The following is a 27313-nucleotide window of genomic DNA, read 5'->3' as shown; positions in this document are numbered from 1 at the left end:
TATCACATATTCAATCGTGCTGTTCATTTCTTGTACAAGCAAGATTTGAGCCTGATCAATCAGCAAATGGGAACGTTTAAAAAAATTAGCTTAAAAAAATATAAATTATTACTAAATATAATTTATTAAAAGTAAATGACAGAAATTATATTATTATAAGTTGTTAATAGTTGAACATATAGTTTAATTTTAAAACAATTATGCTGAAGTTAAATAGTGTACAAGAAATTTACAAGAAATCTACAAAATAAAGAATTGTTTTTAAATAGAAGATATTTAACTTTTTATTGACAATTTAAATTAAATGTAAATTTTTGCAAACAATTGTTTAATTAAATTTAATGTCATAGTTCGTACCATTTGTGATAGATCTAGCTTAATGTTCATTATAACACAAACATTCACCTAACAGATTTCAAGCGGAAAGGGGCTCTAGTTTACCTTGGTCGCTAAAGTGAGATCAGACCATTTTCAGGAGGTAACGAAAAAACTTTTAATTCTGTGTACATCTAGACACTCATAGTTGATTAACCACAAATTCTGGACATGTGTATGGTTGATAGATAAAACATTAAGTTTGAGCGTAGAATGGTGGCGGCTCTTGAGAGCACAAAATATCAACTACGCCGCGTACATATCTTCATAACAGGTACCTGTAATTAAGAAACTGATAAGCTTTAGACACCGTTCAAATCTTTTAATTAGCAGCTAAAACAGAAATCTATATATAGTAAATGTTACAGGGATGTCTCTCAGTCCATTAGAAAAGAGAGAGTATTTTAGTTGCTCCAACTGATACAAGTATCCTTATAAAAATTAAAATAAGATACATAAAAGATAATTTTTTCTTTATAGATAGTTTAACATAAGAAAAAAAAATGAAAATGAAAAATGATAGATATCAATGAATAAATGTTATAAATAAGATGTGATAATGCTAAAAACGATAAATTTATTGATGTGAACTAGAAAGATGTGTAACTTTTGTGCTGAAACTGAGAATAAATATTCTGTGACATTATAAATACTCCGATAGAATATTCCGTAATGATTCCTATATACAAATATATGATATAGACTAATGAAATTCTAATATAATTAATAAATAGCAAATAAAATAAAAATTTTTAAAATGATCAGTCTATATCATATATTAAGATTATGCTGCGTCAAGTCTATTAAAATTATTCAGTTTATGTACCTTGTTTTCGTAGTTATGATTGTTTTACAGAGAAATCTCTCGATATAAAGTGGATTTTAGTTAACACTGATGAATGTGAGTTCAAATACGAAGATTGCACGCGTCATTGATCGTCTCTGAAACAACTACCTTTGCTTAAAATTTCATACTGATCACAGTATGCATTCTATAAAAATACAGCATTAACTATGTACAGACAATAGAATTCTTATTTCTTCGAAATGCCTTACGCCCATTCTGCATATCTTCTTTCTAGAGGACAATATATATTGTATATGCACACTTCCACCATTCTGCAGTAACCAAAACATCTGAATGTCGAGGATAGCAAGGATTGAAAGAATTATTACCTTAAAAATTCCCACATCATAGCGAAGTGTAAACAATCGAACACAGTATGCACATAAATTAATTCTATCATAGAATAAATAACTCACCTTCTTCGCCGTAGAGAAGCATTTTGTCCGGGTAAACCAAATTGACCTCTTGGAATCACCATACGTGCATTACCCTGAGCAGGTCTCGAACCTCCATGCGCCTGTAGCATACTTAAATGAGCAGCATAACCATCGTGAAGGATAGTTGCCAAGGCATGATATTTTTTTGACACTTTCCCAATGATGAAAATTTGATTTGGCTTAAGATTAATTGCAGTGTAAACACTAATATCTTTACTGCTGCCATATGCATGATGAATTATTACACCGTGTTCCTGAAAAAAAGCTATTGTTCGAATATCATTGTAAACAGGAAATTAAATAAATTATATATATATATATATTCAAGGGGCTGTTCACCTGTACAAGTTTATTTAAATATGCAGCTTTATGACCCAGCGGATCTGTTGAAAGACCATCTGCAAAGGACACAAGGCCATGAGGAAAGTTGTGCTGAGATAACCAGGAAACAACTTTCTGTTGTTGCATATCAGGTCTTGCGGTAATATATATAATTAAGTATCCCAGTTCTTGCCAATGCCTAATTTCATAATAATCAAAATAATTATGAATTCAAAAATTAGACGCAAAATAAATTATCTGTATAATAGTTTAAAATATACCTGACAATATCAACAGCTCCAGCTCTAACTTTCGGATCTTTTCCACTTACAGACATACTCGCAGTAAATGAGCCATCTATACTAAATACCACGCACTCTGTTTTTGGTGGAATCACAGTCAAGAAGAAATCTACGAATGTATGATCACCTCTAAAAACCAAATATTATATAATATTTAATAATTAATATAAAATATAATATATTTTTATATATTTTTTTAATTATAGAAAATAATATTACCTAACAATCATTTTAACTGGGTAAAGACCATATCCCAATGCTTTATCATCAGGTATTTTATATGTTATTCTACCATTCTTATCAGTTATTTCAGTTGATAAATATGTCCATTCCCCTGCAGGTGCATCCTTCATAATATGAATATCCACTTTTTCGCCTATAAAAAAATATAATATTTATTATAATTATTTATGTAAAAAATTTGTATATATATATATATATAAAACATATATAATATTTAATATACCGGTTAAAGCAATAACGTCAATTGGACTATACATAAATCTAGCAATCAGCACTTGAGGTGCTCCTTCTCTAACAATTACATCATTTGCTCTATGATTGGCAGCAACATTCTAAAACAGAAATTCACAAGTCAAAGACTTATATCAATAATTTTTTTATTTTCTCAATTTACCTTAAGTTTAACAGAAGTACGTTTCTTATTCCACTTCTCTCTAGGTTGACCTGGACGGAAACAAGTTAATTCTTTCTCTTCATTTGCGAGTAATGGTAAGTCAAATCTGCCTAATTGTCGTAGAATAAATGCAATAACATCAAAAGATTCCCAATAACTGGCATGAAAAAGATGAGGCAAAGCATTTGTAGGGAAATTTGCTAAACCCTCAGGACAATAGAGAGCATAATCTAATCTCTTTGTACCCCACCATTTTTGTGTTACTAGACAAATTATTTAAAATAAGAAAATAATACTTTAATGCTATTATTATATTACTTCATTTTTTACATACAATTTGATATTACTTGCAAAGGAACATTTTCAACTACACCAGACATCGTACTATGAATCGATATATCGGACAGTCGTCTTAAGTGGGACATTGACATATTTGGAATGTTTAATCCATCCGTAAATAATTGTGGATTTGTTTGAATAGCTTCCACTAAAAATATTCAATAATTTATAATAAATATATATTACATATTTTATAAAATATATGTAAATTTTGAATAAATAATACGTACACAAATGATAAGGCTGTCCATTTCCTAATGGATACTTTTGATATTGAGCTACATTCACGGGCGGAAGAAGAGAAAATCTTGCAGAAATGAGTGGTTCTAATCTAGCGGCTACAGGATCAGTAGGATGAAATAAGTTATACAATTGATTCACCAATGGTCTTTTTATATTAGTAGATTTATCTGCAGAAATTTTTCTATATGCTAATACTAGAGCAAGTGGACTACCAAACATGAAAAATTCTCCTACATCAAAATCCAATTTAGAATGTGAACTCTCACTAAAAACAGAAATATTAATTATTATCATATTTTTGTAATATATATAAATACTATGAATAGATTTATAATTCTTCACCTTGTACTAGAAGATTTCCTTCTAGGAGAAGGTGCAGTCAAGTGTTTGCCATCTTCAGTGTTCATGCTATTCTCAATGCCCTGATTATCCAAAATATTGTTCTCGCTATTATGTCTAGAATGAACAGATCTACACAAAGCGTCATATGTTAAAATCGCTCCTACTGAATCTCCAATAAAGCAAATCTGTCCTGTAAAACCACGACCTTCTTCACTTTTGATAAAATCATGATAAACTTGATTCGCTCCTGCTATAACTCGTGAGACAGCATCTTGATATTCAGAAGTAGAACTAGCAAGCAGAGGTATAGCACCAATTGGAATAGTATCATGTGTTACTTGAGGAGCATCCATAGACGAAGGTGAAACATCAAAACTATAAGGACTTAAACTGAAATTTATCAAATTTTTATAGATTAAAATATTGCAGAGATATAGAGATAAAGATAATAAAAAATAGATAAAAAATATCTCTGATCTAATCATTTTAATTTTACCTCGATAAAATACCAAGACCTTCAGTGCAAATTGATGGACAGGAAACGAACTTAATAGCAACATGTCCGACCATACTGGAATAGCGTTGTCTCATTACAGATTCGAAGGCTCCTTTGAAAGTTGTGATATCTGATTTTTTCGCCGTTAAATCAACATTAGCATCTGAAATATATTTTTATAAATAAATTAATTAAATTAATCTGAATAATTAATTATAAAAGATATTTACCTAGTACACTTCCTGCATGCATTACAATAAGAAGGACAGTAGTTTTGCATGGTTGATGGGTTGGAGAATGTTGAGGTGAAGCTGGATATGAGGCATCAATACTGGCTGAAGTAGAAATTTGTAATCTTTTACTGCTACGTTCACTAGCCATTCGTTGTAGATATGAAGATGAAAATATCGTGTCGTCTAAAAATAGGTATTGAAATATGTTGAAATCTATCAATTTTTAATTTAAAAGAAACCAAAAAAAATATAAATATTTAAAATGCTAATCATTATTTACCTTCTTTGTTTGCCATAGTGGACGAAGTGAACGTATTGTCGTCCTCTTCTGCTAGAAGATCCAAAGAACTCCATTTAGCTAATGAAGAGTTATCTCCAAAGTTCTCTGTATAATCAGAAATTTTAACATTGCTTATGCATCGTGCCTTCTCAAATATCCATGACTCGTTTTAAGACAGAAATAGAATAATTTTTTTTTCTCTATTTTTGGATATCATAAGGTAGAAAATAATAATAAAAATATGTTAATAGTAATAAAAAAATGAAGTTAATAATATTTATTTTATTTAATACAATTATTTCATATGTATTAATATTCCTTGTTAATATTTTAAATAATTTTTATAATTTTACAAAAAAGAAGCAGTTGTTTTGTAATCTACATAGCCATGCTGTTTCATGCTGTTTATAAATCTTTAGAATTTTGCATGCTCGATATTCTATATGAAAATTTATATATGATTATATGTGATTTTTTACAATTAAATTATTTGCAATTAATTAGATTTTCTTGTAAATACAAATATTCGTAAACAATAAATTTAATTTATTTTGATATAAAAGCATCATTGCAATTGTTTTTACATTTATAAGGATTACATTTGTATTAAAATTGATTTTTTATTTTTTAATTATTTTTTAATAAACATATTAAAATGTATATAGTTTTAAGAATTCTCCACTATCTGTCCTACCTTCGCATATAATAGGTATAATGAACCCAGCTGCAGTATGGAATGCGACATAAAAAACAGAGAGGGTACACATATAAAAAAAACAGAAAATGTCATTACCAATCATGCAGTATATTCTACTTCGCAAAATGCGAATTTCTAACAGAAATTCTATTTATTTCTATTTATTTTTAACAAATTTTGAATTCGTTTATTTATATTCAATCTATTAATAAAAAAAATATAATATTAATAAAAAAAAAACAATATCTAAGAAATCCGCTGAAGCATTTGTTTTATGATTTGATTAGCCACTGTTATTACGTATAAAATTTTTTAGAAAGATTACTTGCATGCTATATAAAAAGAACTCGAGTTTTACCTTGGCAGTCAAAAAACTCATCTTCACTATCAGATTCGGATTCTCTCACAATACTTTCCATGCGCCAATTTGCTATTTGCATATCAAAACTTTTATTCGAGCATGGCGAATTCATTGCTGCTTTGTTCTTCTTCCATGACTTCTTTCCATCTGCTTTTTCTTCAGTAGGAGCATTTCTAAAATAAATTTAATTCCATTAAATATATATATTGTAAATGAAATTAAGAAAATTTTCACGAATAAATAAACTACCTAGTTCTTGATTTTACTTCTATTTTTACCTAAGCTCGGGTACTTCAGTCGGCGAATCTTCGGGACTAACTTCACCCTCCGAACTGATAGCTGTATTTGTCATTGGTATATCAGATGATTTTCTAACACTTGTGGGACTTTGAAAATCTTCATTTTTCTCGATGCTTCCAAGTGTGGCAGCTAACGTCATGGCAACATCTGATTCTTGAGGGGTCATCGTCGTATTGGAAATAGATTTCTCTTGATTGTCATTCGGGGATTCTTCACCACCCTCTGCGTTGGCCATCCTTTTTTGCAATGCCAATTGTGTTTGTCGTTCAATTTCTCGAATATTTTCCATGGTCAAACCGTTCCATTCATCTTGCCAAGCCCAAGCTTGTCTATGAGCTCTAACCATGGTTTTTCGCAAAGCTGAAATCATTCAATCGTTACAGTACATAGAACTAGTTTAAATAGACGTTAAGAAACGAGCAAATATAATCCATCTACAATACTGACCTATATCGTGTATAAATTTTTCTAATTTGGTTTGTACACCCCAATAACGGAACTCTACACGGCATAACTTATATGCACACATTAACGATTTTCCGGATGATGTCGGTTGTTGTTTTCCCTAAATGGTAAAACATCAGTATTATTCTAATGCATCAGTATCAATTATTTTAATATAATAGAAATTAATAAAAATAGATATTATACTTTTACATCAGCCCAATATTCTTCTAACCATGATTCCGTAAGAGGACCTCGATTAGTTTTCTGAGATACATACAATTTAGGATCTTCCTCTTTCACATAGTCACCCGTATATTGATCCTTTACAATGTCAATTACATCTGAAATACAATTATGAAACAAATTATGTCAATGAATTTATTATTATTATATTATAAATAATAGAAAACGATAGATCATAGAACTTCAGTTACACAAATACACACCTACAATTCTATTTCTCAAATCACTACCACTGAGCTTAAAGACATTTTCTTGGTAACCATTATCAGGAAAATAGTACGTTTCTATTTCGATAGAAAACTTTTCAACAAAAGGACAAGTATAACGAGTTTTTGTATAAGGATAAGCGTTCCATGCTTCTTCCTTGGCGATTAATGCGGATCTAGGTAACAAACTCTTGAACCATTCTGGAAGATGACTGCCCACATGATAAATTTTATGAGTATATTGTCCATTTCCTCCTGGACCATTACTATAAGGTTCATTTACTATTATTTCTACACCGCTGCCTGCTCCTTGACTTTCTTCTCTAGATTTTTTCTATGAAAAACAGATTAAAAAATTTTAATAAAACAATAATCATTTATTTAGAATTATTCACATTATCAAAGAAAATCGTATAATTACCGCTATCATATAAAGCTGAGCAATTTTATATTCTTCTACGGTGAGAGGCAGCGGTATTCGATATTCTTTTATCAACATTTTGTCACTGTTACTTATTCTCTAGCCACTCTAGTAGATATAGATCGTCCCAAGGTTTCTTTCCTCTTATCATTCATGATATTATTGACGTAATCTAAAAAAAAAAGAGAGAACAAGAGAAACATTAAACGTTGTATTGAATTCTATTTTAACGTCATTCTATTTTTCGCTTGGATATCGCAAAAAGAATTTCATCGAGATTTCCCTTGAGAGTGTCAATCAATATTCCTCGATACACTTTTCTCGAAGATCTGATTAAATTTTATCGTTGTAACAGTTCGGTTATCATCTATGTCTTTATACAACTAACTCGTGCGTTTTTTTATCTAATGTCTATCTATCTAAATCTAATAAAATTTCGATCTATTAATTTCCTAATTAAAAAATGAACAATGTGAACAAATGCAACTTTATTCGCATGTCTAGTACATTAGAAATAGAAACCTTTACAAACATCAAAATTGGTTATTTTTTTCTACCTATAATTGAAGCACATCAAATGCTGAATCGTGTTGTACGTTTCCAAGCAAATTTACTCTGGGTCAGACAGAGATTAATAATAATCAATGAATTTCATAATTATCCTTGATAATATCGATATTCTGATTTTATTCTTTAAAATAGTTTTATCATTTCTAAAAAAAAAATATAATTAATGTGTTTTATTTAGAAAAATTTCATGAAATTTTTGTACAAATATCGAGACTATGAAAGAGCAATAAACAAAATGTTGCGTAAGACACTTATTTATATCCAGCTACACCACTTTAGTCAAATGTATTATAAATTAAGACTTTTAGCGGGAAGTTATATAAATGATTTTTTAAAAATTATATTGGTAAAAAAACTTATTTATCCAGTTTATATTTTATATAATAATTATACAATTATTTAAATAATATAATTATAATGAATTATTAATGAAGTAAAGATTAAATATAATAAATCTAAAGTGAAATTTTATATTTAAAAAAAGCATATTTTACAGCAAGAGTTTCTAAAGCTGTAAGCAATCAAATAAAATGTAATAATAGAATTATATGCAAATACATACTTATATCTAATTTTATAACTTATATATATATATGTATATAAAATAATTCGTTTAACATTTCGAAATATTTTCAATCGATACCTGTACGTTGTTTGAAAATGATTTAATTCTCGATAGTTCGTGTAGTACCCGAACTTGCAGTCGCGATTGGACCGTAACCTGTCAGATTCGACCAATCATTTTTAACTAACTCAGCTAACAGATCCCTAACGGCTGACAGCAATTATATCTTCTACATCGTAAAGTAATATATTTCAAGAATCATTTAAGCATATATATGATGTTGTATTGATATACTTACTACTTACAGACAAAGGATTTCCTTAACTTTGAACATCGTGGCAATAGAGCAAATAAAACGTAATTCGTAAATGAAAAATGATATTGTTCATCTTGTTCTCTTTTATTTGCGTACTTTTCGCGCCACACCTTACGGATGAAAAGATAAATCGCGGGAAGTTGCGATAATATTTTCGTAATACAGTTAAATAGACGAAAGATAATCAACTGAGATAATAATACTATTAATAATTGAATTAGCATATTAACATGTTTTTCGAATGATATTATTAAGCATTAAAATTCTTCGAAATAGAATGTATTTGCATTTTTCTTATATACATGTTCATTATGAATTCATATTGGTCAATTCACTATCACAGTTTAAATTTCATTCAAAATGAAACTTAAAATCCAAAAAACTTCAGAAACATGAAACATGCGTACTTCTATAAATAGTAGCGTGTTTAAACAGTAAAAGTAAAAACACTTGATTCTTTTAATAGGTAAGAACAAAAACTTGATTTCGATATTAAATAAACTAAACGAATATTAAATGATAATATATTCATTTTAGCAAAATCAATTAGTACATACACTGGAAAAAACAAAGCAATTGAGGATTTATCCAAGGATTGTGGAGAATAAACGCAAGGTAAAAATATCACGATGTTACATGAGCAACGCGCGGCCACTGACTGACAGAGAGAAGCTTTCGATTGGCGGGCCCATTGACACGCGCGACTTCTCAAACCCGCGAAATCGAGCTGAACCAATCAGAATGCTTTTTACCGCCTCCGCGACCCAGTGATCCGGATGCAGTGCTGTAAAATAAAGGTGCATACTATCCGTTCTTTTTTTTTTAATTTTAAAAAAATTCTCAATACTTTATTTTAAAAATTATCTAAATAACTTATAAATTGATATTTTATTTATACATAAATGTATTCAAAAAATTATATAATATATAATATTATATAATAATTAATAGTAGAAATTTAATAATAATAAAATCTTTCCATTTATATAGAACATAAAAAAAAATGAAATTATATTAAGATACAATTTGCAATAAATAAACAAGAAAATGAAATGAAAAATTTAATATTCGATTCAATGAAAGAAATATTTCAAATAATATAAATAATAATAAATATTTCATATAATATATAATAATCAATTTAAAATACAGATTTCTGGCACGGATTTTCCGTCACTGAAAGTATAGCCACTGTTAGTCGCTTCCACCACCTCCCTTTAACCTATTGATCGACCCCCAAGTGAACAAGAAAACGCAAGACCAGATGCGCCATAACATCAGTAGGTTTTCATGAAAACGAGACTGATACATTCACCATTAGTTGCATGTGTTTCGATAGAGATTGAGTCATTGGGTAGTATATAGACTGCCGGTACTTGCCTTAAAAACAACATGTATACAACGTAATGTCTAGGGAGAATGTGTGTCATTTGTTGAAATGAAAATCTTTTTTTTTTCTATTATATAAATAGTTAAAATCAAAAACCATTTTCTATTCACAGAAAAGATGAATGAAACAGCAGCAAGGTTGTTTATTTTCTAGTGATATTTTTTTCACATAACGAAAATTACTTTTTTTATAGAACAAAGAAAGAAAAATCATTAAGAAACAAGTTGAAAAAATTATTGATAGTTGAATTATTATTGAAATTATTAATAGGAAGAAAGAATTAAAAATAACTAATCAATTCATACTTCTTAGAAATTATTGATTATTGAATAATTAGATATAATAATATTAAAATGGAAATTATAAATAATTGCAGTTTATCATAGATATATAAATATTTAAATTATAAATTCTAACTACAGAAAAGAAAAATAATAAACAAAAAAGAAAATAAAAAATAAATAACAGAATTGAAATGATTTTAATGAAATGATATATAGAGATATATTGATAAACTAATATAATGATTTCCATTAATATAAAAAAATAAGATATATTAAGATATAAAATAAGATATAATATATATAACTGGATAAACATAATATACATATATTTATATTAAAATTTATGAAGGAATGTGTTATTCGTTGAGTGTTTCTGTGCATAATAAAGAAAACTGACCTTTGACATTAGTTATTCGATAAAATGATTTCTCAATATTCCTTATTAAACAATATTATTAAGTGAATACATATAACTAACAAATTCGGTTTATTTACAAAAGATAAAAACGAAAGAATAAAATTCATCTATCGAGAAATAGAAATTACAGAAGGTTAGTGACGTTCTCTACTTGTGAGTTGGTACAAAAGCGAAATGGATCGCTCGATGGATGGTAAAAATTATTCCTCTTTTGTGCAACGAACGATATATAAGAGACATTTTATGAATAGACAAGCACGATTTGATTCTTCCGAAAGCTTTAAATGCCGAAAAAAAATCTGTTCGAATTGATACCCATTATAATCTTTGAAACATATCAACAATCAGATTTTCTAAGGATAAAAAGGATTGCTTTAACCTTTTTTGAAAACAGTCTTTTTGTTAATTATGAAAAATTAGAATATAATTCAATATAATATAATAGAATAGAATATAATTAATATATATTATTAACTAATAATTTTATTTTGAAATCAAAATTGATTTGATAACATGATTTTTAATTTTTTCCATTCTATCATTATTTTCATTTTTATGTTCTATTCATTAATTCAAAAAAGATATTTTTAATTGAAAAATTTGAAATATTTTTTAGAAGATGTATTCATAATTTTTTGAAGATATTTCCTTTGAAATTTATATTTTGTTTTAAATATAAATATGAAAAATTTGTTAAAAATGTTATAAATTATATAGTGATAAGAATGGAATATTCGCTATAGCATATTCCAATTGAGATGACCAAAGTATAGATTTACACGTCGAGTGACGTCAAAATATGTTGAACGAACCTGCTGGCACAATATATATATATAAAATGACGTAAGTAAAAGATTTCTTTAGACAACAGAAGGAGTATGAATATACTCAAGAGAGACTCGTCTAGCGTTGACCTTCCATGCAAAGATTTACATGTTCTCTTCGACAATTAACTCGGAAAAAAACACAATTTTATGGCTGTTTTATACATATACATAAATATCTGGAATTATTCTTGAGGCGTTAATTAGATAGAAATGTTAAAAAACAGGTAAGTATGTAACATTATTATGTTCTTAACCATTGAAGTGATTTAATTATATTTTAAATCTTTTTTTATCGTTCTTGAGAAAAAATTTGCAAAATATAATCCTTAACTTATTGGTTATAATAAATATTCTAGAAGAAAAAACTTTGGAAACATAATACATTATAGAATTTATATTTTTTAAATATTTTTTTTATACATAAATTTTGAAATTTTCAGAGTGACAAAAATATATGATATTAAAATAAAGCTATATGGACCGAATGCAGTCAAGCAATAATAATCACTGCATTATACTCATTCGTTCACCGGATAGAGCATATCCGGTCCTTGAATAACGCTTGTGGTTAAAGATACTATACTAAGCAACTTTCAAGAGGAAATATAGAAAATGTAAATAACGATTCATTTAAAAAATTATGAAAGTATAATTTTCAAAATTTCTTTTATTCGTTACAATCGCAGAATTTGAATATTCTTAATATAAATGTATAATATGTGCATGTTTTAAATTAAATTTAATGTTAGTAAATTATTTATTTCATGACGAATTTTTATAAAAGATAAAAATAATTTTGTTTTTCTTGTCTTATGTATTACTTTCTTACTATGTGATTCTTCTAATTTTTTTTTGGATTTTTATTTTCTTCGTAACCGTGCGGAGATATTGGATTTCTTTTAGGATTATGAAACAAGGTGTGCTTGCCATCACCCCATGGGAAAGGCTAGGATAAAAATATTTATAAATCATTTATATGGATAAGTTTCGTAATAAAATTAATAGTTACAAAATATAAAATTGTCAATTATAAAAAAATATTCAAAACAAAAAAAGAAAAAAATAAGAGAATAGAGAAAAGAAAAAGTGTCAAATTCCTATGGCGAAAGCAAACAGTTCATAAGACTTCATTAATCGATTACCGCACAAATGGATTACCTTCGAGATGGGAAAAAGTCTCATTAGGTAGGAGAATCAGTATAAAACTTGAATGTTACGCAAAACTACGCATATATTATCGATTAATTAAAATATGAAACTCGATATTATTCCTGTATATACTATATAAATATTAAATGCGCAAAATACAAAAGTTCGTTATTTGGATTAAAAAAAAAATGTATTAAATTCATTAGAAAATTATAAAATTCATAAGTAGAAAAAAAAAGAGCACCTTAACTATTCGCCGCATATAAGGGACATCACGGAATTCAGGTCTTTCTTCCTTATCCCAATCCTTACTCTTGGAGTAAACGTAACACGACATAATTGCTACTGAAAGCAATCCAATGGCAGATAATATTTGCCAAATCTTTTCTTCGTGACCATACACTATATTTATAAAATCACTTGTTATATCATTAAGTATATATCATTAAGTAAAATTTATACAACAAAGTTATTAAAATTCATCAATAATTATTAAATTAAACTAATATTAAATGTTAAAGATGAAAATTTAATCCTACTGCTAATTTCAATTATTAATAGTTTTCATATAATGCTTTTGAAATTATATAAATAACGTCATATTATATGTATTATCCAACATGAAAATTGAGAAAAAAATTGTCTGTTTCAAGAATAATAGTGCAATCATCGTTCCAATATGTTTTAATAATTATTATTAATTAACAATAAATATAATGCATTTCTTTTGATATTTTTATCAATAAACTAATTTTAATTTGAAAATATTCCGATCTCAAATTAAATTTTTTATTATTTTTAATTCTATTTTTCTTTTAGTTAATCATTAAAATAATCATTTAAAAATTATATAAATATTTTACTTCAGAAGATAAAAACCTTACCTTCAGGAGGACAAAAATCTTCTATATTTGGACAAGAAGTTGATGTACATATGAATGAAGTATCACCAACGGGTGGTAAACATTTTGTTATAGGTTTGATACATTCTTGCATATGTTCAGGCTTTTTACAGGCATAAGGATCTTCGGAACAGCATTTAGGAATTTCTTGTTTCGCAAATTTTTCAAGTTTTATCTTATCACAATCTTTTAATTTTGACTTATCACAAGGAGATTTTTTGGAATAATTACGAATATTCTTGGAATAAAATCTTGCTTCAGTCTTGCATAAATCTTTACATAAAGATTTTTCATAGAATGGATTTTTCATAGAAGAATAAAATTTTAATATCGAATTTTGAATACACGAAGTATGGTATTTTGCCGAAGGACAAAATTTTTTGGAAAACTTCCAAGAATGATAAATTGGCGCCAAAGGGCGCAAAAAGATCGACGATCCATTGTTGAACAAGAAAGCTCTTCTTTCAGCATACATCTTCATTTCATCACAATACTCATGATTATTCACGTACCTGTTTCTTTCTGAAACGAACTTTAACTGGAGAACGTCAGAATCATTAAATTTCTTCTTCAAACAAAAACATGAATTTCGTTGGTTTTTGATATGTCGACGATGATTGTAATATGTAAAATGGAAATTTTGCTATTTATGCTAATCAATTACGCAAGATTCTATAATTTAATTAAAATCACAGAATTTTTTCTTGTACCTATGAATTTTAAATAGAATTTCGATAGCTTTCTCAATAAAGATATATAATTTTTTTTTTTTTAGTTAAATGAAAAAGAGAAAAAAAATATATCTTACAGTGATTGAAATTATTTAGTGTTTGTACAATACATTTAATACTTTGAATGCAACACGGATAAAGATTATTATCCAAAAAATTGTAGCTTTGTATAAGAATATTTGCTAGAAAGCATGTCGCATATTACAAACCAATAATGAAAAATCTTTTCCAACAAAATATCAGACATTTTTTTATTATAAACTTTAAAAGAAAATTAAATATCGCGTATTACTGTTATGCCAATAGCATATTCTATTGTAATTTAAATAACGAATCGTTTATGTCGAGAGAAAAATAAAACAGAGCTTTATACCTCCATTTATCATAGGCAATTTTTCTTTTGATTCGTATTTTAAAATATCATCGAGACAATTTTTGACATCTTGACAACGATATTCTCTGCTCCAATTTTCTCTTTCCTTGTTCACGAAACTTCTTGTTTTTGTCAAAAATAACATTTCGGTATTTGGCTTGATTAATGCAGATTCGATTATTCTATTGCAGGATGTTAGAACTTTTAATCTAGACAAAAAAGAAATTATCGCCATATTATTTTTTTTGTTGTTCTGCGATTTATCCGATCTTCTCGCGAACAAGGTCGCGGTTTTGATACATCTTTCCGGTAAGAAAATGTATATGGGTGATTACATCGGGTATTTAAATCGCACATGACGAACTCTTTTGTCATGTGAATTCGTCCTCTTTTGTTCCTTCGATCATATTTTCACGTATACGAATATTTCAAGAATTCGTTACATGTGACATTTCTGTGCCAACATTTCTCAAATCAATTGGAAAACTTGATAAGAGCATATCTTGAATTCCCTTCTTCTTCCGTTTTATATCGGAAAATATTTTCTTACATACTATTATTATCGTTGATACAATTTTTACATTGTATTTTTTTTTTTTTAGATAAATTTTTTCTTATTTTCTAATGGGTAAAATTAATTATTTGGCAAATTTTCACATCCTGCATCCTGCATGATTCTAGAACGGAATAGAAAACACGTGTATTTTCCACGCTTATCTTTGTTTCATGACAAACATCGCGCATCCGCCACAGTATGCAGCTCTTGTGACGTTTGTAAATCAACCGTATTTATAGCAGTCCTTCCGCTCTTCTGTTTGTACTCTGTGAAGTTTCAATCTGTGTTTCGTGGAAATTCGCGGCGTAACTTCAACGCTGGACACGCGCTGTTTAATCAGGTACGTGTAATATTTGCACAAACATTTTGCATATTGAGTCGTATCACTCACAAATCTTATAAAATATCTTACTTTATAGACAAATGTAAAACTTTTAATTACGTTAAGTCGTTAATAGTCATTTGATGAAAGATTTGTTTTTACAAATGATTCGTTTCGACAAATGTAAATATAAAAAAATGTTACGTTAATTATCAATAATTATCTTGAAATGCTTTTTGAAATAATCAATTATTTTCTTATTAATTTTTTTTGTATTTTTGAATTAATATAAATTCGAAGAATAATTCTATCTAATTAGATTAATAAATATAAAATACCTCGTATAGTTTAATGCGCAGTAAGATAAATGGAACAGCAAATAGTAGCTCAAAATATAGTTAATCGAAGCGCCAGGATGTCTGAGATCAGTAGTAAACACATAGTGTCCAGCATATCACGATTTCTATTAACGTTATCGGGAATATTTAATATTAATATATAATATTTAAGAAATCTCTTAAAAAGAAAAAAAAATGAAAATTTTTTATGATAAATTTGATTAAATCTGAAATTTTTATCGTGACATTAATGAATCAACATTGAAAGCAAAATACAAGAGAGCAGTGACACAAAAGAACAGATAACAGTAATTTAATGTCGAATATATGAAAGACTTCTAAGATCCATTTCTTTCAATAAATTCTATAGCTCTCCAACTTCTTGATGGAATTTCGTATCTTTGATATTAACCAAGCAATTTTCAAAGAAGACTAAAATTTTTACGATTCAATTTATAAATTAAAAGTTCAAGGAATGTAATTTTGACGTGAAAATATTGCAAAATATTTTATCATTGTAAAAATAGCACGAGAAAAAAAATATAAAAAAAAGAATTATGGATTATTCTAATTATCCTTTTGATAGCAACAAAATGGAAAGAACAGCGTGACTGTCTTCTTTATTAAATTGGATTTTAGAAATGCATAGTCAGTGATAATTTTCCCAATATAAAAGATACACCTCGAGAAAATTCAATTGGCCGTCACGAGGCTGAATGAAAACGAAATAATTAATCTTCCGCCAAGGACTTCGTTGATAGAATCGATTTTGTGCGATGACATCGCAATTTCCAACTGGCTATAAGATCGATTGCGTTCTAAATAAATAGTACTTTTGGTAACTGATTGACGTTATTTTATAATAAAAATTAATAATCTCACAAATACCATGAATTGCAAATATTTATATATTTATAAATTATAACATAATTTAATTAATTATAATTTTTCTGCAAAAAATAATACATCGATAAAGAAAACAAACGAGAATGTAGAATGGAAATGATGAAAAAAATGAGAAAGAGAAGATTGAAAGAAATCTTTTTTGATTATATTTTTAAAATCAATTAATAAAGAAAGTCAATTAAATGAAATTCATTTAAGAAAATGAATTTTCACAATATTCTTTCTTAAAATTAACAAATTGTTTCAAATATCTTGGGATAAATAATTCATATCTATTTCTTTAAATTAGAAAATTCTTTACCATTCGTGAAATTGCGTATTAAATTTATTTTCTCCGAAACAAATAAAAAATAAAAATAAAACATATAAATCTATAACTTTCGAAACGGACTAATTTCTCAATATCGAAAGAACCACAATTATAAAATGGCGCAAAATGGAAATGATGATAATTATTATGCAATGATAGAGTAGAAACAATAGAATTGTGTTCAACTGCCGGCTTCTGGAAAACAGGGATATGTCGATGCGTCTTGCGCGATAACCTTTGACATTTCAAGAGGACGGGTCGAAGTGTTTCCACCCTCCTGGCCTAGGTACTCCTAGGTACAGCCCGTTTTTCACCAGTCCGGCATCCGGCCATATAAACGTGTATGTATATATTACGACATAAAGAAAGTGCATAGAACGCATGTGAAAAAAAAAAAAAAGAAAAAAGAAAAAAAATAATCGAAGAATATCGCATACTAGCAACAAATGATTGAGCATTTTTTCATTCAGCTCTTCAGAGAATCGTAATTGGAATGTTACGCAGAAATCCTTTTGGTTTGCGGTGAAGGACGTAATGAAAGTAACCCGAGACGAAAGCGAAACTAGGTCGATGAAAGTCTTTTTTTTTTCATTCCCTTTTTTTCCCTATTTTAACGAACGTTCCAATTTACGTGTAATTGCACGATGATTAGAAAAAGCATAGATTTACTTGAAATGTCATCGATAGTACCATTTTTGATAGATTTGATAGAATGCAACATGGAATTCCCATATATAAACGAGATATGATCTGGGATACTGATATGATTATAATTGTAAGATTATATTATATTATTTCCGAACTTGAGTATAATAATAGAATCTTCTTTGATTTTATTTTTTCTTGGAAAATATCATATCGCAGGCTGCAATTGATGGAGTTGTCTAGAAAAAATATTTTAATATTAGTTAATTATTCAAATTTTGTATTATTATTATTTAATTATCATTAATCTATTTTACTGTTATATAATACAATATATAATTTTAAAATTCGTAAAAAATATATAAAAAAATTTCGAAAAATTTAATTAACACAATGACTTAAATAATTATATAAATTGCATTCGCACTGCGTGAAAACTGCACTATCAAATGTCAGCCACGAGGTGAACTTTGCTTGTTCGCTTCCATTTACGATTAATGTATGGAGGGAAGAAACGGAATCTCTCTTAAAGGGTAATTGCATGCTTGGAGACTGAAACGATTCAATTTCAATATAACAAGAGCCGAAGAGAGAGTCGTTCGTAACCGATATAGACAACCACAATCCTTAGAGAGTTGTTTGGATTTCCGATTATAACTAACGAGACTAACGAGTCATAATAATTAATTGACTTAATTCTTCCTGAATTGAGATATTATTTTTAAACGCGTATTTCTCCAATGTAATTAAAAACAACCATAAGAGCTCATTGTACTCTTGATGTACTAACTTCTAGGTAAAAATTTCGTAAAAAAGATTACATTATACTCTGTTATATACTCGTAGAATAGTCTTGCATTAGCTCCCTTCACAGTTCATTATCAACGAAGTGTATTACGTTGACATTAAGGTGCATTTACAGGCTATCTTTGCGTGATACAGCTCATACGATATTAATGAAAACCATTATGAGAATGAATTATATTAATGCGTGTATAATATTAATTATGCAGTAACTTTTTATAATGTTATATAGATATGATATAAAATATGATATGATATGACATAAAGATATGATATAAAATTATAAAAGATTAAAATAAAAAATAAAACTAAAAAATAATAAAATAGCTAACGAAAATATTGAAATTAAAAATTTTTGCATATTATTGTGCAATTTAATGCTGAATTATAATTTCATTTTATTTATAATTAATAAAAAATTGTTTGTAATTTAAATAAGTAGATTGAGAATTTTATATAAAGTAATCTACATGGATTATGATCTTAATATTTCTTTTGAAATTTGTGTATATATTAATATAATTAATTTCGCTCTTCTGCATAAATGAATACTATCGCCGTAAATCATATTGCTAATTACAATCCATATAATTAGGAGTGATATACATTGACATAATATATAAATATGACATAATGTGTGATTTAAATTTGTCGAAATAAAATGTAAATGTTTAAATAATCAAGAAGAAAAATTTAAAAAATTGAAAAAAAATTATTTTTAACCAAAAGTATTTGAAATTTAAAATATCATATACATCTGTAAAAATATTCTATATTTGTAATTTAATTATAAATTTATATAAAAAATTGACAAATTTATAAAATAATTTGAATTTAATCGATTTTTCAATTTGTTAGCGTCACTAGTTACGTCATATATACAAGAATGCAAAACATTTGATATAATTCCAACGACGTAGTTTTCTAACCCTTTAAAGATTGACATTTTATATATATATACATACATTATATATATATACATTAAGTAAAAATAATTGAATCTACAATAAATATATGCATAAAATTGTTATCATTAATTCTAACTAACACTAATACTTATTCTACACTTTTTTTTATTTTGTTAAATAAAAATTGGATTCTGTATCTTATTAAATTGCATGAAATTAGGAAAATTTTATGTATTAAATATATACGAATTCTATAATAGAATAAATTATCATAACAATATCACAGATTTATTCCTTTGATTAAAATCATTTTTTATTTATTTAATTAAAATTAATCATATATAATAATAATTGATATAATAATAATAATAGTATATAATAATTAAAAAAATATTTTATTACCTCTTTATATGGCATTTTAAAATAAATTTATTATTATTAATATATTTAAATTTATAGATTTATTAATAAATTTACTAGTATATAATAAAAATATGATGCAAATAATTATATTACAGTTGAATATAAAAAAGATCAATATTATTCGAAAGGTTTCAAACGCTTATAGAGTCTCTTATTTTAATTACATTCTTTCAGAAATACGATAAATAAACAGATCGAATAAAATATGTTAAAATTTATACGAAAATCAATTGTTTCTTGAAATTCATAGATTATTCTTTGAAAAAAGAAATATCGTAAGAAATAAAAATGATAAGTAAAGTACATTTAATATATTTATAAAAATTTCTATTACAAAATCGTCATAATAACACATAGTTAAAAATTAATATTATTTCGTTACTAACAAAGAACTATTTGTTTCAAATTATTATATAAAATCAATATATAAATAAATAACTCATATTTTGTTAATACTAGTTCTGTATAATAGAAATATATTGATTATAAATATGATAGTTAAATTCTTTAAAAACTAATCGATTAATTATGATTGCGCTGTATCATGTATAACATGCATATACATACATACCAATTCAGCGATAGATTTTATCCAATCCTCTTGTTTCCTTAGTTCACTTGTACAATAGTGTTCACATATATACACATACAAATGAAAGCAATCATATGCAACTACCGCGATTATCCCATTGTGAGGTGTCTATCGTTTTTGTCTGGTTAATCACGACAAAGATAGAGGAAAATATGGAGTAACTCTTCCTCAATCAGTAAAGCAGATTCAACCAGTTCTGATACGACTATCGATGCACTTCTTCCCGCGTACAGCGGTCCAATTTAACGAGGTAACTAATCATTTCTAGACATTTCTAATCATTTAAAATAATAACAATTTAAAATATAATAGCACATTAAAATAAATATAAATAAAAACCTATTAAATTTTTAAATTTATATCATTCCATTATTACATTAATTTTTATTTCACAGTCCTTTCACAGATTTAAACAGAGGCAACTACTATTTCTAGTTTTAATGCAGTTGCAATCCTGTTTTTTGATAAGGTTTGCAATATCACCACAAGAGTGCGCTAACAGCAACTCAATAAAATCCAAAGAGCGCCGGACGGGCGGTGTTCCGCGATGCGTGATGAGTTTGACAGCTCCCGCGTACTGAACATTATTTAAAAGTACAAAAAAAAAAAAAAAAAAAAAAAAATCAATCAAGAGATGTGGCTAAGAAAAAATCCTTAACACGTTTCTGTATGCATCTATGCGAGATCATCTAATATGGGAGAATGGTTGGTCATAGAATTATTACGCTGATATTCTTTCTAGCAGGTAAGTAGTAAAATTTTGCAAGCATAAATGTACCTGCGGATCAATGCAATACTATACATTCGGTCTTTGCGCGCTTGTATATGTGTATCATATAAATCTGGTTAAGTGCACGATCGTTACGATTCAGGGTCGAGTTATGCAAATTTTAACAAGTATCTCAATTTCCTGAACGGATTATGTGTTTTTCATTCTTGCATTCTTGAAGGATTTAATAAAAACTAAATACAATAGCACAGCAATTGTAATGTTGTATTTAATTCTTTAGATTTATATTATACATGAAAATTTATAAAATGCAAATGATTTTTTTATAAAAATATAATCTATAATAAAATTAAATAAAATTATAAAATTATATATATATGATATATGTGTATATATATATATAATTCAATATTTTCACTAAACAATACTAATACAATAAACTGACTTTGGTATTCGATATTCGAATGTTTAATTTTTTTGTTTATTTTTTTCAAGAAAGATTATGCATTCATTAATTTCGATATATTTTAATTTTGTAAAATGTATCAATGTTCATATTTTTTTTAAAAAAATTTATGTGTTTTTATGTATATAACAAAATTATAATATCGATATTTTATTTTGATTAATCTTTCTAAATAATAATTAAATTTAATATATAAAAAGTATTAAATTTTAATAAATATATCTTTATATAATTTTATTTGTAATAAATATTAGAACATTATTAGAAAAAATAAAAAATATATGTATCTTTATATAAAATTATATTGTAACATATCAGAAATATTCATTTAAAATTAATTAATATTTTTAATTTAATAATTTTATGATGTTTAGCATGGCACAAAGCAGCAACTTTAGTGCCAGTAAGATCTGTGGCCGTAGATATAGGTCAGAATTTAACATTAGCATGTGCAGAAGAAGATGCACTGCCACAAACAGGAGAATCCATTGGGGTCATGTGGATAAGGGAAGGACGAGAAGATGGACAAATTGAAAGATTAAAAGTGGAGCCTAATGGAGCTTTGGAACTTATTAATGTTAGTGCACATGATGCTGGAAACTATTCATGCACTTTAGATGATGATCATGATGCTGTTAAAACTAGAATTAATGTACAAGTTAGAAGTAAGTTATTTAAATGTATATTTAAAAAATTTTATAACATTGTATATTCATATTATTACTTATTATTACATATTATAACATTGTATATTCATATTATTACTTTTTTAGCTCCTCCTCCAGCTTTACATAATGTATGGGTTAAACCATCAACAATATTGGCAAATATTCTTTGGGAAGTAGCTGGCACAGGTGGTTATCCTATCATAGATTTCACTGCCGAATATCGTCTTAAACCGAATGAGGGTGAAGAACCAGAAGACTGGAAACCTATTCTCCCAACGCACATTCCTCCAAATTCTGTAAATAATTTTTCTTTTAATAAAAAAAAATCATTTTTGTGCAATTAAATGTTTCTAAAACTAAAATAATGATTTTATAGAGGCAAATTGATGTATATCACTTGGTGCCAAACACTACCTATTCTTTTCGAGTATGGGCAACAAATCAATTAGGAAGAGGAGACATTGTTGAGGTTGATGGTCATACTCATCATAGTATTGAAGAATTGGGTATATAATATGAACTTAGTATTTTTATATGATTCTGCATGTAAACATTAATATTTATATAAAATGAATACTATAGCTTATTAATTATAATTGACAATTATTTCAGAACTTGCAAGACATCTCTTAGCAGGTGTAGAAAATTTTGATACTCGTGTCTGGGTGGCAGCAGTAGGCATAGTTATGGGTACACTTATGATTCTTGGTATAGGTACTTGTTACCTTCTCTATCGTGAGTGCAAAGTACCCTGTAAGCATTTCCTGGTAACTTTATCTAAAAGCTTTCGCTTCTACTCTTTCTCTTTCATGCTATTTATTTCTGCTGATGAAACAGAATTTCCTTCCATATAAATAAATTATGAAATATGCTAAATCATTTAATTTTGAAAAATATAATATAATTATCTAGAGGACGAAATCTGCAGCAGAAACGATAGCATCACTAACCACTTAACTTATCTATGGCCCTGATCTCTAGCTTTCTTTACATCAGCTATTTTCTTCTCAATCAATTTAATGCTATTCTAATATAGTGTCGATTATCTTTCACTAATATTTTCCTACTGCAAGCGCTCTGCAAATTTAGTATTTAACGAATTTTCTAGTGTTTAACTTTTAAAATTTACTAGCATTTAATAAATTTTCTTATCCATATTAACTTAACAGTAACACTTTTGTAACTTTTGCACAAAACACTTTACAACATAAGGCACTAATCTGTAACATATTTATACAGTTTGCCTGTCAGTAGCACCTTTCTTACTCCTTATAAGAATGAAATCTATAACTTATGAATGGACTTTATCAGCCACCAAACTTATTCTATTTATGTTAAAAATTTTGTATCTTACTTTCTATTATTATGTTTGAAATTAATAAGCTTTGGTGGTTTGCATAAAATATGTTATGCAGAATGATTAGTGTCATGAATAGAAAGTATTGTGATAGTATTATAGAGCATTATGGCCTAGATAATATTATGTGCTATTAGTACATTTTTGACTATAAAAATTTAGATTAAAGATAGCAACTTTGCTAGGTAAGCAATATTTATATACATATATAAAAGGATTAATATTCATTATGTTCTATTATATATAATAAAATTTTATTGAATTAAATATAGAATATTTGATTGTCAATATAATATAAATTATTTTTAAATATTTATGGCCCTACAAACAACTGGTAAAGGGAGAGGGTAGAAGCTAATATAACTCATGATCTAGGCCAATGAAAATTAATCTCCGTTCCCGAATTGCAGCGCAGCTGGAGGAGCAGGAAGTGATTGAACTTGTACCAAATATCATTCTGAATCCAGGATTTTTCGACGAAAGAACAGAACACATTCCACAAGATGAAAATTTTAATAACCAAACCACTACACGCTTAAACAATAATAGCGTTGTGCAACCTATGCGACTTTAGCGATTAAATATTTAGATTTCTGTGGCTAATTTTTATTAACAAGTGGCTTGAGCACAATTTATGTGTCACCTTAAACGTAAGTAACTGGAATTATAAGAGGCCTCGAATCCGCCAAATGTCACGAAGCGTAGACTCAAATATGCGATGAAGATGATAATTATGCAAAGAGAAAATTTATGTTTATAGTCAGAAAATCGTAAAATGCATTATAAACTCCGAATATTCTAAGGAAGTAAATTTTTCACTTACAATACAATGTAAAGTGTTCAAAGCATATGTAAGACTTTGCTAGGTTTTGTGAAATGAAGTAGCACATTTTTGAGAATGTTTATCAGGATGTTCTAATTAAAATTCAATGTTATTGCTCAGTAATCGAGCTTAAACTCAAGAACTCCTGTAATCGAAAAAAAAAGATTATTCTTAGTAAGACTGTAATTCTAAGAACAAAAGACAAAATTTCCAAGAAACTAAAATCATATAACATTAATATTAAGTGGTGAATCTTTCTCTTATATCCTGCATGAACATGTTTTTTACACAATTATTTTTAACCATTATCATCTAATGAAATTTTAATGGACAATATCATGCAGGAAGTAAGATTTTTGCTAACAACACATTCAATCATTCAATAAATAAGTTTTGTCAAATACAAGGTATGATAAAGGCTTGCTTACTGCCGTTTTAAGGTGTGCAGAAGTCATTGGTAAAAAAGTTCCTTTTGCGTGTCTTTATAAAAGTTTTTTTTTATTTATTGCTATTATAAGAATGCTTTTTTTTTTTAGATAATATTTTCTTCCAAAATAATTAATATTACAAAAATTAATGCACTATATACTCTTTCTGGAAAAATCCTGTGAATCAGAAAATGTATAATATAAAAATCATATATAATTATAAAAGTCATTTTATATTTATGTTCTTGCTAATAATATTATATTTCTCATATTTTTAACTTTGCATGTGATCATTCAAATATATCTAATACTTCAACATGCTTTTGCACTACCTTAATAACAAATGCAATATCCACTGCTATTATAAAAAGCTATAAAATCAAATTTTATCAAAAATAAATTTTAACAAATATGAAATGGCACAATTCCGATGAACAATAAATTTCAGTACATAAACTTTTTTAGAAAAGTTAAAAACACTCATTAAAGCATTATAATATCTAGTAAGTAAGAATTATTCATAAACATTTCATACATTTGGTTAAATTCATTCCATTCAGATTAGTAGTAAATATAGGGCAAAATAGAATAACTTAAAATATTTTGGATATCATCTTTGATAGAATCAAGTTTAATAATTGATTGTTAAAATAGATCTTTTCCAAATATTAATTTGTTATGAGAAATATCATCTCATTCAAATTGCATACAAAATTTAACTTAGTCAATCAATAAGGTTGATGATTTTGATAAAAGTTCTTCCTGTACAAACAAATATATAATTATTTTCCACAATTTACACGTAGTACCATATCAGAATTCATCATTATGTAAAGTATATTAAAGTATATAAAGATAATAATAATGAGTGCTTAGTGTTGAAGCTTTTCTTAAAAATTACAAATAAAATAAATTTATAGTTATATTACTTTTTTAAATGAAATTTTTCTCAGGAAAGAAGAAATTTTATTTATTCTTCTTTTATTATTTTTTGTTAATTAATTTTGATTAAAACACCTTAAGTGATGGATGTGGAAATGGTTGTGGAAATTGATTCTCATGTCTATTAGTCTTTCATGTGTTACTAGTAAAGCTCATAATATAAGAAACATAATACCTTAACAATTCTACTTAAAATAATTATATAAGTTAAATATTGCTTTTGTCAATGTAAGAAATACTGACAAAAAGCAATTTGGTGCACGCAGGTTGTATAAATATTGGTTGTGCGTTGTTACATTGAAGCTTTGTGATCTGTTCCTCTCTAAAATATAATCTTATAGGGATGAACAGATTCAGTTCGGCTTCGTACTATGCACTCTGTGTTGTGAATGGTATATATATACGCGCTAATGAAGAAATAATACGATAACAATAATGATAACAATATAAATATATATATATATTTATATAGCCGAGGCATCATAATATTTTAGCTATAAGCAAAGACAATTTTTTATATAAATTAATAATAATGCTGAAATGCAATGATGAATATTTATCTACATATTCATATATTTGGGTAATTTTGTGCTATGATATCGAGCTTCAAAAGTGATCTAGTAGACGCTCATTAAGAGTATTTCATGTAGAATATCATGTTCCTCTTTCCATTTAAAAGAGTCATGTTTTTTATTTTTTTTTTTTAAAATTACATAAAATAATCTTCATATAAATCTTATTCAATGTAATATTTTTGCAAACTAATAATGATTTTAATATTATTTTTCTATGAAAATAATTTTTCTTTTTTCATTTAAAAAAATAATACATCATATTATTTTAAAACATGACTCTTTATTCTATCATGCACATTCAAACTATAATCACTTGTTTCTTCTGAAAAATATAAATATATATTTCTGCTGAAATATATAACAATAGATGTAATTTATATATTTAACTGTCTCTATCAAAGCTGTCTGGTGAAGGCATAGATTTTGCATTTAGTGGCATTAATAATGTGGTAAAGCCTGATAAAAAAA

General features: G+C 26.9%; 3 protein-coding genes across 19 annotated transcripts in view; 1 reads left to right on the top strand and 2 right to left on the bottom strand.

The window, feature by feature from the left end:
- LOC409865 (protein retinal degeneration B) overlaps positions 1–20976 on the bottom strand; it is a 24169-nt gene extending 3193 nt beyond the window's left edge. Inside the window, exons 1-22 of one of the 14 annotated variants that reach the window (XR_408921.3) lie at positions 8961–9504; positions 7528–7699; positions 7104–7440; positions 6862–6998; positions 6658–6775; positions 6189–6570; positions 5908–6083; positions 5547–5576; positions 4853–4957; positions 4570–4755; positions 4340–4502; positions 3844–4233; positions 3489–3766; positions 3254–3406; positions 2920–3182; positions 2749–2857; positions 2502–2658; positions 2262–2411; positions 1999–2179; positions 1639–1913; positions 1202–1551; positions 442–653 (exon numbers count right to left, since the gene is read on the bottom strand). Coding sequence is in view for 11 of the 14 variants with exons in the window: in XM_006560933.3 (XP_006560996.1) it covers positions 1639–1913; positions 1999–2179; positions 2262–2411; positions 2502–2658; positions 2749–2857; positions 2920–3182; positions 3254–3406; positions 3489–3766; positions 3844–4233; positions 4340–4502; positions 4570–4755; positions 4853–4957; positions 5547–5576; positions 5908–6083; positions 6189–6570; positions 6658–6775; positions 6862–6998; positions 7104–7440; positions 7528–7605 (3668 nt within the window). In the remaining 3 variants the exon portion in view is untranslated. Of the gene's footprint in view, positions 1–441; positions 654–1201; positions 1552–1638; positions 1925–1998; positions 2180–2261; positions 2412–2501; positions 2659–2748; positions 2858–2919; positions 3183–3253; positions 3407–3488; positions 3767–3843; positions 4234–4339; positions 4503–4569; positions 4756–4852; positions 4958–5546; positions 5577–5907; positions 6084–6188; positions 6571–6657; positions 6776–6861; positions 6999–7103; positions 7441–7527; positions 7700–8084; positions 8103–8960; positions 9505–9535; positions 9658–20835 lie in introns of those variants that run through there. The other 13 variants (XR_001702357.2, XR_408920.3, XM_006560933.3 and 10 more) reach the window with 13 other exon arrangements.
- LOC100578821 lies at positions 12618–15427 on the bottom strand. The gene is made up of 6 exons (XM_026439640.1): positions 15408–15427; positions 15053–15261; positions 14972–14991; positions 13931–14591; positions 13291–13448; positions 12618–12843 (listed from the first exon to the last, which is right to left on the bottom strand). Exons 1-6 carry the CDS (start codon positions 15425–15427, stop codon positions 12739–12741), a joined length of 1173 nt encoding a protein of 390 aa, XP_026295425.1. The 3' UTR covers positions 12618–12738.
- On the top strand, positions 20885–27313 carry LOC413314 (neuronal cell adhesion molecule). Of its 4 annotated transcripts, none has more exons than XM_006560928.3 (7): positions 20885–21106; positions 21252–21601; positions 22427–22717; positions 22826–23016; positions 23097–23226; positions 23333–23473; positions 24493–27313. In XM_006560928.3, exons 2-7 carry the CDS (start codon positions 21559–21561, stop codon positions 24513–24515), a joined length of 819 nt encoding a protein of 272 aa, XP_006560991.1. In that variant the 5' UTR covers positions 20885–21106; positions 21252–21558; the 3' UTR covers positions 24516–27313. The 4 variants fall into 4 exon arrangements, with proteins under 4 accessions (XP_006560991.1, XP_006560988.1, XP_016766662.1 ...); XM_006560925.3 differs by having other exon boundaries at positions 24488–27313; XM_016911173.2 differs by lacking the exon at positions 23333–23473 and having other exon boundaries at positions 24488–27313.

Source organism: Apis mellifera, linkage group LG3 (assembly GCF_003254395.2).
Source record: "Apis mellifera strain DH4 linkage group LG3, Amel_HAv3.1, whole genome shotgun sequence".
In the NCBI taxonomy this organism is placed as follows: Eukaryota; Metazoa; Arthropoda; class Insecta; order Hymenoptera; family Apidae; genus Apis; species Apis mellifera.
This window is presented reverse-complemented; position numbering and strand designations above follow the sequence as displayed.

What these genes read in the sequence shown, in the direction of transcription:
- LOC100578821 (XM_026439640.1), bottom strand. Translation starts at nt 15,427, where the DNA reads ATGACAAAAGAGTTCGTCAT. An exon ending in ATGACAAAAGAGTTCGTCAT is followed by an intron (nt 15,262 to 15,407) that starts GTGCGATTTAAA and finishes TTTTTTGTCTAG; the next exon opens with ATTAAAAGTTCTAACATCCT. An exon ending in AGATTTTTGTCCTCCTGAAG is followed by an intron (nt 13,449 to 13,930) that starts GTAAGGTTTTTA and finishes TTATAAATATAG; the next exon opens with TGTATGGTCACGAAGAAAAG.
- LOC413314 (XM_006560925.3), top strand. Translation starts at nt 21,559, where the DNA reads ATGGTTGGTCATAGAATTATTACGCTGATATTCTTTCTAGCAG. An exon ending in AATTAATGTACAAGTTAGAA is followed by an intron (nt 22,718 to 22,825) that starts GTAAGTTATTTA and finishes TTACTTTTTTAG; the next exon opens with CTCCTCCTCCAGCTTTACAT. An exon ending in TCGTGAGTGCAAAGTACCCT is followed by an intron (nt 23,474 to 24,487) that starts GTAAGCATTTCC and finishes CCCGAATTGCAG; the next exon opens with CGCAGCTGGAGGAGCAGGAA.